At 42.9% G+C, this 14721-nt stretch overlaps 1 protein-coding gene across 3 annotated transcripts; it reads left to right on the top strand.

The window, feature by feature from the left end:
* Positions 1-128: 128 nt before the first annotated feature.
* LOC109886604 (protein BUD31 homolog) lies at positions 129-10161 on the top strand. Of its 3 annotated transcripts, XM_031820423.1 has the most exons (5): positions 129-803; positions 1066-1156; positions 4813-4935; positions 6392-6558; positions 9573-10161. In XM_031820423.1, the coding sequence occupies exons 2-5, from the start codon at positions 1066-1068 to the stop codon at positions 9621-9623; spliced, it is 432 nt and encodes a 143-aa protein (XP_031676283.1). In that variant the 5' UTR covers positions 129-803; the 3' UTR covers positions 9624-10161. The 3 variants fall into 3 exon arrangements, with proteins under 3 accessions (XP_031676283.1, XP_031676282.1, XP_031676281.1); XM_031820422.1 differs by having other exon boundaries at positions 129-1156; XM_031820421.1 differs by lacking the exons at positions 129-803; positions 1066-1156 and adding an exon at positions 2642-2858.
* The last annotated feature ends 4560 nt before the right edge of the window (positions 10162-14721 follow it).

Genomic DNA, 14721 nt, shown 5'->3' with positions numbered 1-14721 from the left:
TAAATAAATAAAAATATTTAAAAAATTCACACTACTTGTTTTCCAGGAAAACTGCCATTTTTATCCTCATGTGGTAACCACCGCAGCCATTTTGAAATGCGTTAGCCAATCAGCTCTTTTGTTGTTCAACACAAACATGTCATTTCATGATGGCTGCTGTGAATAATGCTAGTTAGCATGAGGACGAAAAGTGACGTTTTTCGGGGGGGGGGGGAATAAGCGGTATTTCAATCTTCTCGGTGGAGCAGTGAGGATGAAGGTAACATTTGGAGTGCAGTGGCATATCCCATCCCTGTATCGAGGTACGTTTTTCAACCCGTATCCCATCCCTGTTTCGAGGTACGTTTTTCAACCCGTATCTCACGCTGGCGCCACATAAAATATCAATAGGCTGGACTCTCTTACCATTTAAAGCCTTTTAATGTTATTTTACTATTTGACCCACAATCCAGCCAGTCCTTCATCACTCAGAAGAAAAGTTCCCACCCACACACTGGGTGTACCTAGCTAACATATCTGTTAACTAGCCTAGTTCCAGGGTGCGCATGATTTACATCCTGGGGTAGCCCGTTTCACCCAGGAAGGGATCTTTTTTTTTATTGTCAGGGTTTAGATCTTTAGTGAGTGTATGTCAGAGATGGTGAAATGGGCCCAGACAACAGCACAAAGGGCGAGAAGGTCGAGACACTAATACATCATGCAAAGCAGAAACAACTGACAGTAAGAGAGTCCATGATTGAGTCTTTGAATGAAGAGATGGAGATAAAACTGTCCAGTTTGAGTGTTCAAATGTCCATTATCAGGTAAAATCACTACCTTCTCTCTACCTAACTACCCTCTGTCTTCTACCTTCTACACTGAAATTCTCCTCTCTAACTCCTCTCTGTCTTCTACACTGAAATCCTCCTCTCTAACTCTCCTCTGTCTTCTACACTGAAATTCTCCTCTCTAACTCCTGTCTGTCTTCTACACTGAAATCCTCCTCTCTAACTCCTGTCTGTCTTCTACACTGAAACGACTGGACAAGAGAAAACAGAATACACCACTTTTACATCCCGTTATCAGATGTCTAGGATGGAGAAGAGAAGGGGATGGAAGAGGAGGCCACAAGAGGGGCGGGACCCAGGGTTCCAGAGCATCAAATTCCTGATGCATTGTGGGTATATTGACTGTGAGTAGTTATTTATGATACAGCCTTTTGTCAGAAAAATAACCAAATAAATACATGGACCTGTCTAACCTGTTGATGGTATTATATCAGTCAAATATAATCATGATTTAGCTACACTGAACAAGTTACAGTTCATATGTGGAAATCAGTCCATTTAAATTAATTCATTAGGCCCTAATCTATGGATTTGACATGACTGGGAATACAGATATGCATCTGTCGATCACAGACACACCAGTCAGTATCTGGGGTGGATCAGAACCAGTCAGTATCTGGGGTGGATCAGAACCAGTCAGTATCTGGTGTGGATTAGAACCAGTCATTATCTGGGGTGGATCAGAACCAGTCAGTATCTGGTGTGGATCGGAACCAGTCAGTATCTGGTGTGGATCAGAACCAGTCAGTATCTGGTGTGGATCAGAACCAGTCAGTATCTGGTGTGGATCAGAACCAGTCAGTATCTGGGGTGGATCAGAACCAGTCAGTATCTGGTGTGGATCAGAACCAGTCAGTATCTGGGGTGGATCAGAACCAGTCAGTATCTGGGGTGGATCAGAACCAGTCAGTATCTAGTGTGGATCAGAACCAGTCAGTATCTGGGGTGGATCAGAACCAGTCAGTATCTGGGGTGGATCAGAACCAGTCAGTATCTGGTGTGGATCGGAACCAGTCAGTATCTGGTGTGGATCGGAACCAGTCAGTATCTGGTGTGGATCGGAACCAGTCAGTATCTGGTGTGGATCAGAACCAGTCAGTATCTGGTGTGGATCAGAACCAGTCAGTATCTGGTGTGGATCAGAACCAGTCAGTATCTGGTGTGGATCAGAACCAGTCAGTATCTGGTGTGACCACAATTTCCTTCACGCTGCATGACACCTCCTTTGCATACAGTTGATCAGGCTGTTGATTGGGGCCCGGAAAATTTTATCCAACTCCTCTTCAATGGCTGTGAGAAGTTGCTGGATATTGGCGGGAACTGGAACATGCTGTGGTACAAGTTGATCAAGAGCATCTGAACACTTTTTTCCCCCCAGCTCCTAGTTGTTTTGAACGCACTGAAGTCGGAGATTTCCGAGTTCCCGGTTGTTTTGAATGCACTGAAGTCGGAGATTTCCGAGTTCCCGGTTGTTTTGAACGCACTGAAGTCGGAGATTTCCGAGTTCCCGGTTGTTTTGAGCGCACTGAAGTCGGAGATTTCCGAGTTCCCGGTTGTTTTGAATGCACTGAAGTCGGAGATTTCCGAGTTCCCGGTTGTTTTGAACGCACTGAAGTCGGAGATTTCCGAGTTCCCGGTTGTTTTGAGCGCACTGAAGTCGGAGATTTCCGAGTTCCCGGTTGTTTTGAACTCACTGATGTCGGAGATTTCCGAGTTCCCGGTTGTTTTGAACGCGGCAAAAGCCCCAATTGAATGAAATAGAATTGAGTGACGTACATATCGTGCGAGGATCGAGCTGAAGCTGAAAAACCTCTACGGGGTGACGTCAATAAGAAGCGACGGTGAGCAGGCCTACGAAATCAATACACAAAAATAGGACGGGGGAGAAATAAGGTTGTTGTTGTTTTTGGTTAAATAAATCCGTTTGATTCAACACAATGCCGAAAGTGAAGAGGAGCAGGAAACCACCTCCGGATGGCTGGGAGTTGATTGAACCGACATTGGACGAATTAGACCAAAAAATGAGAGAAGGTAATTGTAGCTAGGTAATAATGTTAGCCACCTAAGCTAGTTAAGTCCGTACCAAACGAGGCTCCGCTAACATCATGTCTACACAATGTTGACATTTGTTTAGGATATTTAACCAGTCAACTAGTACTCATTTCGCTAGCTATGTTCCCAAGCTGTTTTATGGTATGACGAGCTGTGACAGCCAGATGCCTACCGCTGTCTGCCGTTAACTTATTTACTCGTGTCTGTATGGTTCCTATTTCCTATTGTGTGTTCTTGTTCAGATACCCTCGAAAATCATGACCCAAAATGTTGACGTTATATAGGTAGCTTCTAAGTTAACTACACTGAATAAAAATATAAACGCAACATGCAACACATTTAAAAAATGTTACTGAGTTATTATATAATGAAATCCTTAAACTGAAAAAAATTATTTAGGCCCTAATCTGTGGATTTCACATGACAGGGGATACAGATATGCATCTGTTGGCCAGTCAGTATCTGGTGTGACCACCGTTTGTCTCATGCAGCGTGACACATCTCCTTCTCATAGAGTTGATCAGGATGTTGATTGTGGCCTGTTGGAATGTTGTCCCACTCCTCTTCAATGGCTGTGTGAAGTTGCTGGATATTGGTGGGAACTGGAACACGCTGTCGTACACGTCGATCCAGAGCATCCCAAACATGCTCAGTGGGTGACATGTCTGGTGAGTTTGCAGGCCATGGAAGAACTGGGACATGTTCAGCTTCCAGGAATTATGTAGAGATCCTTGCGACATGAGGCCGTACATTATCATGCTGAAGCATGAGGTGATGGTGGCGAATAAACGGCGCAACAATGGGCCTCAGGATCTCGTCACGGGTATCTCTGTGCATTCAAATTGCCATCAATAACATGCAATTGAGTTAGTTGTATGTAGCTTATGCCTGCCCATACCATAACCCCACAACCACCATGGGGCACTTTGTTCACAATGTTGACATCAGCAAACCACTCGCCCACACAATGCCATACATGCTGTCGAAACCAGGATTAATCTGTGAAGAGCATAATTCACCAGCATACCAGGGGCCATCGAAGATGAGCATTTGCCCACTGAAGTTGGTTACGAAGCCGAACTGCAGTCAGGTCGAGACCCTGGTGAGGAAAACGGGCACGCAGATGAGTTTCTGACAGTTTGTGGAGAAATTATTTAGCTGAGCAAACCTACAGTTTCATCAAGTCTCCGGGTCGCTGGTCTCAGACTATCCCATGTGGATGTGGAGGACCTGGGCTGGTGTGGTTTGTGGGTGTTAAGCTGGTTGGACACACTGCCAAATTCTCTAAAATGACGGAGGTGGCTTATGGTAGAGGAATGAACATTGAATTCTCTGGCAACAGCTCTGGTGGACATTCCTGCAGTCAGCATGCCAATTGCACGCTCCCTCAACTTGAGACATCTGTGGCATTGTGTTGTGACAAAACTTCACATTTTAGAGTGGCCTTTTATTATCCCCAGCGCAAGGTGCACCTGTGTAACGATCATGCTGTTTTAATCAGCTTCTTGATAATCCACACCTGTCAGGTGGGTGGATTATCTTGGCAAAGGAGAAATGCTCACGAACAGGGAGGTAAACAAAGTTGTGCAAAAAAATTTGGTGTGTGAAAAAAAAACTGTGTAGAATTGTAGGAAGTGTCTTAAAATGTCAAAACAACATTTGAAAGAGATTAGTTTCTTTTTTTAAATGAAATTTCTGGGATTTAAAAAATAATAATAATTTCAGGTCATGAAACAGGGGACCACTTTACATGTTGCGTTTTTATTTAGTTGTTCAGTAGACCAACCAGCCAGCCAGTAGCTATTTAGCTAGCTACAATATAAAGGTGATGTATGAATTAATGTGAATCTTGGATAACGGTTATCTTGGATAATGTGAATCTTGGATAATTCCTGTATTTTATTGATGACGAGCTGTGATTGTCTCCTTCCAGCCGAGACGGAGCCTCACGAGGGAAAGCGGAAGGTGGAGTCCCTGTGGCCGATATTCAGACTGCATCATCAGAGGAGCAGATATATCTTCGACTTGTTCTACAAGAGAAAGGCCATCAGCAGAGGTAGATGGTATATAAGAGGAAGGCCGTCAGCAGAGGTAGATGGTATATAAGAGGAAGGCCGTCAGCAGAGGTAGATGGTCTATAAGAGGAAGGCCGTCAGCAGAGGTAGATGGTCTATAAGAGGAAGGCCGTCAGCAGAGGTAGATGGTCTATAAGAGGAAGGCCGTCAGCAGAGGTAGATGGTCTATAAGAGGAAGGCCGTCAGCAGAGGTAGATGGTCTATAAGAGGAAGGCCGTCAGCAGAGGTAGATGGTCTATAAGAGGAAGGCCGTCAGCAGAGGTAGATGGTCTATAAGAGGAAGGCCGTCAGCAGAGGTAGATGGTCTATAAGAGGAAGGCCGTCAGCAGAGGTAGATGGTCTATAAGAGGAAGGCCGTCAGCAGAGGTAGATGGTATATAAGAGGAAGGCCGTCAGCAGAGGTAGATGGTATATAAGAGGAAGGCCGTCAGCAGAGGTAGATGGTATATAAGAGGAAGGCCGTCAGCAGAGCTCCTGTAGTGACCTCCAGGACAGGCTCCTGTAGTGACCTCCAGGACAGGCTCCTGTAGTGACCTCCAGGACAGGCTCCTGTAGTGACCTCCAGGACAGGCTCCTGTAGTGACCTCCAGGACAGGCTCCTGTAGGGACCTCCAGGACAGGCTCCTGTAGGGACCTCCAGGACAGGCTCCTGTAGGGACCTCCAGGACAGGCTCCTGTAGGGACCTCCAGGACAGGCTCCTGTAGGGACCTCCAGGACAGGCTCCTGTAGGGACCTCCAGGACAGGCTCCTGTAGGGACCTCCAGGACAGGCTCCTGTAGGGACCTCCAGGACAGGCTCCTGTAGGGACCTCCAGGACAGGCTCCTGTAGGGACCTCCAGGACAGGCTCCTGCAGGGACCTCCAGGACAGGCTCCTGCAGTGACCTCCAGGACAGGCTCCTGCAGTGACCTCCAGGACAGGCTCCTGCAGTGACCTCCAGGACAGGCTCCTGCAGTGACCTCCAGGACAGGCTCCTGCAGTGACCTCCAGGACAGGCTCCTGTAGTGACCTCCAGGACAGTGACCTCCAGGACAGGCTGCTGTAGGGACCTCCAGGACAGGCTGCTGTAGGGACCTCCAGGACAGTGACCTCCAGGACAGGCTCCTGCAGTGACCTCCAGGACAGGCTCCTGCAGGGACCTCCAGGACAGGCTCCTGCAGGGACCTCCAGGACAGGCTCCTGCAGGGACCTCCAGGACAGGCTCCTGCAGGGACCTCCAGGACAGGCTCCTGCAGTGACCTCCAGGACAGGCTCCTGCAGTGACCTCCAGGACAGACTCCTGTAGGGACCTCCAGGACAGGCTGCTGTAGGGACCTCCAGGACAGGCTACTGTAGTAACTACAGGACAGGGTTAATGTTTAGTTGGCTTATTTTTTGGGTTGGGTTTTTATGTATAATGCTCTGTGTGTCTGTGTGTGTGTGTGTGTGTGTGTGTAGAACTGTATGACTACTGTATAAAGGAGAGTTATGCTGATAAGAACCTGATCGCTAAGTGGAAGAAGCAGGGATACGAGAACCTGTGCTGCCTTCGCTGCATCCAGACACGAGACACCAACTTTGGAACCAACTGCATCTGTCGAGTTCCCAAGAGCAAACTGGAGGTGGTGAGTACAACTACACAATACTATAGTACTACTACACTACTATACCATATCAATACACTGTACATCTGTAGAGTTCCCAAGAGCAAACTGGAGGTGGTGAGTACTATAGTACTACTACACTATAATACAATACTATAGTACTATAATACAATACTATAGTACTACTACACAATACTATAGTACTACTACACAATACTATAGTACTACTATACCATATCAATACACTACATCTGTAGAGTTCCCAAGAGCAAACTGGAGGTGGTGAGTACTATAGTACTACTACACTATAATACAATACTATAGTACTACTACACAATACTATAGTACTACTACACAATACTATAGTACTACTATACCATATCAATACACTACATCTGTAGAGTTCCCAAGAGCAAACTGGAGGTGGTGAGTACTACTACACAATTATATAGTACTACTACACTATAATACTACTGCAACACAATACTACTACACTATAATACTACTGCAACACAATACTATAGTACTACTACACTACTATACCATATCAATACACTGTACATCTGTAGAGTCCCCAAGAGCAAACTGCTACACAATACTACTACACTGTAGTACTACTACACTATAATACTACTACACTATAATACTACTGCACTATCTATACACATCACTACTACACTATAATACTACTGCACTATAATACTACTACCCTATAATACTACTGCACTATAATACTACTGCACTATAATACTACTACACTTTAATACTACTGCACTACAATAATACTACACTCTAATACTACTGCACTATTATACTACTGCACTATACACATCAATATGACACTATAATAATACTACACTATAATACTACTACACTATAATACTACTGCACTATACACATCACTACTACACTATAATACTACTGCACTATAATACTACTGCACTATAATACTACTGCACTATAATACTACTACCCTATAATACTACTGCACTATAATACTACTGCACTATAATACTACTACACTTTAATACTACTGCACTACAATAATACTACACTCTAATACTACTGCACTATTATACTACTGCACTATACACATCAATATGACACTATAATAATACTACACTATAATACTACTACACTATAATACTACTGCACTATACACATCACTACTACACTATAATACTACTGCACTATAATCCTACTGCACTATAATACTACTGCACTATAATACTACAGCACTATAATACTACTGCGCTATAATACTACTACACTACAATAATACTACACTCTAATACTACTGCACTATTATACTACTGCACTATACACATCAATATGACACTATAATACTACTACACTATAATACTACTACACTATAATACTACTAAACTATAATACTACTGCACTATACACATCACTACTGCACTATAATACTACTGCACCATAATACTACTCCACTATAATACTACAACAATATAATACTACTACACTATAATACTACTGCACTATAATACTACTGCACTATAATACTACTACACTATAATACTACTACACTATAATACTACTACCCTATAATACTACTGCACTATACTACTACTGCACTATAATACTACTGCACTATAATACTACTACACTTTAATACTACTGCACTATAATACTACTACACTTTAATACTACTGCACTATAATACTACTACACTACAATAATATTACACTCTAATACTACTGCACTATTATACTACTGCACTATACACATCAATATGACACTATAATACTACTACACTATAATACTACTGCACTATACACATCACTACTACACTATAATACTACTGCACTATAATACTACTGCACTATAATACTACTGCACTATAATACTACTACACTACAATAATACTACACTCTAATACTACTGCACTATTATACTACTGCACTATACACATCAATATGACACTATAATACTACTACACTATAATACTACTACACTATAATACTACTGCACTATACACATCACTACTGCACTATAATACTACTGCACTATAATACTACTGCACTATAATACTACTGCACTATAATACTACTACACTATAATACTACTACACTACAATAATACTACACTCTAATACTACTGCACTATTATACTACTGCACTATACACATCAATATGACACTATAATACTACTACACTATAATACTACTACACTATAATACTACTGCACTATACACATCACTACTACACTAGAATACTACTGCACTATAATACTACTGCACTATAATACTACTGCACCATAATACTACTCCACTATAATACTACAGCACTATAATACTACTACACCATAATACTACTCTACTATAATACTACTGCACTATAATACTACTGCACTATAATACTACTGCACTATAATACCACTGCACTATAATACCACTGCACTATAATACTACTGCACTATAATACCACTACACTATAATACCACTGCACTATAATACTACTACAATATAATACTACTGCGCTATAATACTACTGCACTATAGACATCACTACTACACTATAATACTACTACACTGTAGTACTACTGCACTATAATACTACTGCACTATAATACTACTGCACTATACACATCACTACTGCACTATAATACTACTACACGATAATACTACTGCACTCTAGTACTACTGCACTCTAGTACTACTGCACTATAATACTACTACACTATAATACTACTACACTGTAGTACTACTGCACTATAATACTACTGCACTACAATAATACTACACTCTAATACTGCTACATTATAATACTACTATACTATAATACTACTTTCGGTACACTGTCATTTTATATCTCACACACACCTGAGGTGTATTCATTAGTGCACACCATAGCAAAACATGTTGCAACGAGAACGATGGTTCCTTATTGGACAAATTCATGTTTGTTCCTCCCCATTTCAGTTGCTAGTGGGTTAACCCCTCTCTCTCTCGCTCTCTCTCTCTCGCTCTGTCTGTCTTGTCTGTCTGTCTCTGTCTCTCTCCCTCTCTACAGGGGAGGATTATAGAGTGCACCCACTGTGGCTGCCGAGGCTGCTCGGGCTGAATCGTCAGGATCATCGCCTGGCTGTTCTACTCTGGCTCGTCTAGTCAGGTCTGGATCGCCTGGCTGTTTTGCTGTGGGGATCGTCTGGCCTGGCTGTTCTGTTCTGGATCGTCAGTTATTTTCTACGGGACATCAGGGCTCATCTACTCCACCTGTGTGCTTCATTACCCTGGAGTGTCTAATCTCAAATACACCCCTAGTTTCTACCCCCCTACTCTCTAGCCCACTACTCTCTAGCCCACTACTCTCTATTCCCTAGTCTCTACCCCCAAGTCTCTACCCCCAAGTCTCTACCCCCTACTCTCTACGCCCTACTCTCTGCCCCCTACTCCCTACTCTCTAGCCCCTACTCTCTACCTCTCTACTCCCCGTATAGGGGTGTCTTTGTGATTGGGCAAGGTTATTGTTACCATTCCAGCTGTGTAGTACACACGGTGGTCATTCTTAAGTGCTATTGTACCTCATTTCCAATGAAGAGGGCTGTGGGAGAGGGAAGGGTGGGATGGGAGCCTTTTTCTGCTGTTGAACATGTCATTGCTTTCAACCTGATGAATCTTGTTTTGTTTGTACCTTTTTATAATTTCTATTAAAACTCTCTTGTTTTAAATAATGCCGTCTGTGTGTATGTCATGGATGGGATCTGAACCAGGGTCTCCCACGTTGGAAAAACCATGCGTCTTGACCATTGGACCAAGAGGACAATGTGAATTCACATGCCACGGCTGCCTCATCACACCATTGGACCAAGAGGACAATGTGAATTCACATGGCACGGCTGCCTCATTGGCCAAGAGGACAATGTGAATTCACATGGCACGGCTGCCTCATTGGCCAAGAGGACAATGTGAATTCACATGGCACGGCTGCCTCATTGGCCAAGAGGACAATGTGAATTCACATGGCACGGCTGCCTCATCAGACACCTCTCTGCAGTCAGAGTCTGAGTTCTGAGACAATGAGTTCTCTCTGGTCTCTCTAACAACGTCTCCTCTAGTCTCTAACAACATCTCTTCTAGTCTCTAGTCTATCTAATACTAGAACACTGGGTTCCACCTTGACATCTCTGACCTGTTTACCTCAATACATTAATACTAGAACACTGGGTTCCACCTTGACATCTCTGACCTGTTTACCTCAATACATTAATACTAGAACACTGGGTTCCACCATCTCTGACCTGTTTACCTCAATAGATTAATCTAGAACACTGGGTTCCACCTTGACATCTCTGACCTGTTTACCTCAATACATTAATCTAGAACACTGGGTTCCACCTTGACATCTCTGACCTGTTTACCTCAATACATTAATACTAGAACACTGGGTTCCACCATCTCTGACCTGTTTACCTCAATAGATTAATCTAGAACACTGGGTTCCACCATCTCTGACCCGTTTACCTCAATAGATTAATCTAGAACACTGGGTTCCACCATCTCTGACCCGTTTACCTCAATAGATTAATCTAGAACACTGGGTTCCACCTTGACATCTCTGACCCGTTTACCTCAATAGATTAATCTAGAACACTGGGTTCCACCTTGACATCTCTGACCCGTTTACCTCAATACATTAATCTAGAACACTGGGTTCCACCTTGACATCTCTGACCCGTTTACCTCAATAGATTAATCTAGAACACTGGGTTCCACCATCTCTGACCTGTTTACCTCAATACATTAATCTAGAACACTGGGTTCCACCATCTCTGACCTGTTTACCTCAATACATTAATCTAGAACACTGGGTTCCACCTTGACATCTCTGACCTGTTTACCTCAATACATTAATCTAGAACACTGGGTTCCACCATCTCTGACCCGTTTACCTCAATAGATTAATCTAGAACACTGGGTTCCACCATCTCTGACCTGTTTACCTCAATACATTAATCTAGAACACTGGGTTCCACCATCTCTGACCTGTTTACCTCAATACATTAATCTAGAACACTGGGTTCCACCATCTCTGACCTGTTTACCTCAATACATTAATCTAGAACACTGGGTTCCACCATCTCTGACCTGTTTACCTCAATACATTAATCTAGAACACTGGGTTCCACCATCTCTGATCTGTTTACCTCAATACATTAATCTAGAACACTGGGTTCCACCATCTCTGACCTGTTTACCTCAATAGATTAATCTAGAACACTGGGTTCCACCCTCTCTGACCCGTTTACCTCAATAGATTAATCTAGAACACTGGGTTCCACCTTGACATCTCTGACCCGTTTACCTCAATAGATTAATCTAGAACACTGGGTTCCACCTTGACATCTCTGACCCGTTTACCTCAATAGATTAATCTAGAACACTGGGTTCCACCTTGACATCTCTGACCCGTTTACCTCAATACATTAATCTAGAACACTGGGTTCCACCTTGACATCTCTGACCCGTTTACCTCAATAGATTAATCTAGAACACTGGGTTCCACCATCTCTGACCTGTTTACCTCAATACATTAATCTAGAACACTGGGTTCCACCATCTCTGACCTGTTTACCTCAATAGATTAATCTAGAACACTGGGTTCCACCTTGACATCTCTGACCTGTTTACCTCAATACATTAATCCACCATCTCTGACCCGTTTACCTCAATAGATTAATCTAGAACACTGGGTTCCACCATCTCTGACCTGTTTACCTCAATACATTAATCTAGAACACTGGGTTCCACCATCTCTGACCTGTTTACCTCAATACATTAATCTAGAACACTGGGTTCCACCATCTCTGACCTGTTTACCTCAATACATTAATCTAGAACACTGGGTTCCACCATCTCTGACCTGTTTACCTCAATACATTAATCTAGAACACTGGGTTCCACCATCTCTGACCTGTTTACCTCAATACATTAATCTAGAACACTGGGTTCCACCATCTCTGACCTGTTTACCTCAATACATTAATCTAGAACACTGGGTTCCACCATCTGACCTGTTTACCTCAATACATTAATACTAGAACACTGGGTTCCACCATCTCTGACCTGTTTACCTCAATACATTAATACTAGAACACTGGGTTCCACCATCTCTGACCTGTTTACCTCAATACATTAATCTAGAACACTGGGTTCCACCTTGACATCTCTGACCCGTTTACCTCAATACATTAATCTAGAACACTGGGTTCCACCATCTCTGACCTGTTTACCTCAATAGATTAATCTAGAACACTGGGTTCCACCATCTCTGACCTGTTTACCTCAATAGATTAATCTAGAACACTGGGTTCCACCATCTCTGACCTGTTTACCTCAATAGATTAATCTAGAACACTGGGTTCCACCATCTCTGACCTGTTTACCTCAATAGATTAATCTAGAACACTGGGTTCCAGGATTAACTGTATTTAGTCTCTTAATAACGGCATAAGGGTGAACACATGTTGATTCTTGGCATACTGGGAGGTGCTGTACGGTCTTGACTACATTCTTGTAAGGAACAGGGCCTGCGGTGTTTATTCACAGAATTTTGGATGAATGTAGTTTAATATATATATATATATATATATATATATATATTCAACATAATTTCTACATCCCTACAACAGTTCTTGAACACAGACAGAGGAGAGATGACCAAGACTCTGATGTCAGGGAAGCTGGATGAAAGCAACCTGACGTTCTGTGAGGGAGACCTGAGAGAGAGGCATTGATGTCAGGGAAGTGGTCAGTGTAGCCCGGAGGTATTGCACACAGATCTATGAGGAAGACCTGAGAGAGGGACATTGATGTCAGGGAAGTGGTCAGTGTAGCCCGGAGGTACTGCACACAGATCTATGAGGAAGACCTGAGAGAGGGACATTGATGTCAGGGAAGTGGTCAGTTTAGCCCGGAGGTATTGCACACAGATCTATGAGGGAGACCTGAGAGAGGGACATTGATGTCAGGGAAGTGGTCAGTGTAGCCCGGAGGTATTGCACACAGATCTATGAGGGAGACCTGAGAGAGGGACATTGATGTCAGGGAAGTGGTCAGTGTAGCCCGGAGGTACTGCACACAGATCTCCAGGGACTATGGGCCGTTTCGGGAGTAAAGGTGAAACTACTTTGTGCATCTTGACCATTCAGGGGTTTCTGGCTGTTGTCTGTTTTTCTCACATTCATCAATGACAATCCAATGTCTGAACCACAGTCAACCTCATTAAACAAAACTTCAGGTGCTTTTCAGTGACAAACATCCCATTGGGCAAAACAACTGGTTGATTCTAATCCTTGTGATGACATTGAATCCAGGTGGTTTGATTGGGTTGATTTTACCAGCTAAGTTTCCTGAGAACACATTCTCATTAACAACCTGGGGAATAGTCACAGGGGAGAGGGGGGGGGGGTGAATGAGCCAATTAGAAGCTGGGGATGAGTATGTAAATGTGAACACATTCTCATTAACAACCTGGGGAATAGTCACAGGGGAGAGGGGGGGGGGGTGAATGAGCCAATTAGAAGCTGGGGATGAGTATGTAAATGTGAACACATTCTCATTAACAACCTGGGGAATAGTCACAGGGGAGAGGGGGGGGGGGGGTGAATGAGCCAATTAGAAGCTGGGGATGAGTATGTAAATGTGATATTTTGGTTATTTATTTGTAATACATTTCCACAAATTTCTATGAACCCGATTTTGCTTTGTCATTATGGGGTATTGTGATGTCATTATGGGGTATTGTGATGTCATTATGGGGTATTGTGTGTAGATTGATGACAATTTTAATATTTAAAAAAAAAATCAATTTAAGAATAAGGCTGTAATGTAACACAATGTGGGAAAAGACAAGGGGTCTGCATTAAAGACATTTGATGAGGGCTGCATTAAAGACATTTCATGAGTCCTAAAGACATTTGATGAGGCCTACATTAAAGACATTTGATGAGGGCTGCATTAAAGACATTTGATGAGGCCTAAAGACATTTGATGAGGCCTACATTAAAGACATTTGATGAGGCCTACATTAAAGACATTTCATGAGTCCTAAAGACATTTGATGAGGCCTACATTAAAGACATTTGATGAGGGCTGCATTAAAGACATTTGATGAGGCCTACATTAAAGACATTTGATGAGGCCTACATTAAAGACATTTC

The sequence above is a fragment of the Oncorhynchus kisutch genome, unplaced genomic scaffold (assembly GCF_002021735.2).
Source record: "Oncorhynchus kisutch isolate 150728-3 unplaced genomic scaffold, Okis_V2 scaffold3378, whole genome shotgun sequence".
Lineage (NCBI taxonomy): Eukaryota > Metazoa > Chordata > Actinopteri > Salmoniformes > Salmonidae > Oncorhynchus > Oncorhynchus kisutch.
The sequence above is the reverse complement of the archived record's forward strand: the minus strand, read 5'-3'. Positions and strand labels throughout refer to the sequence as shown.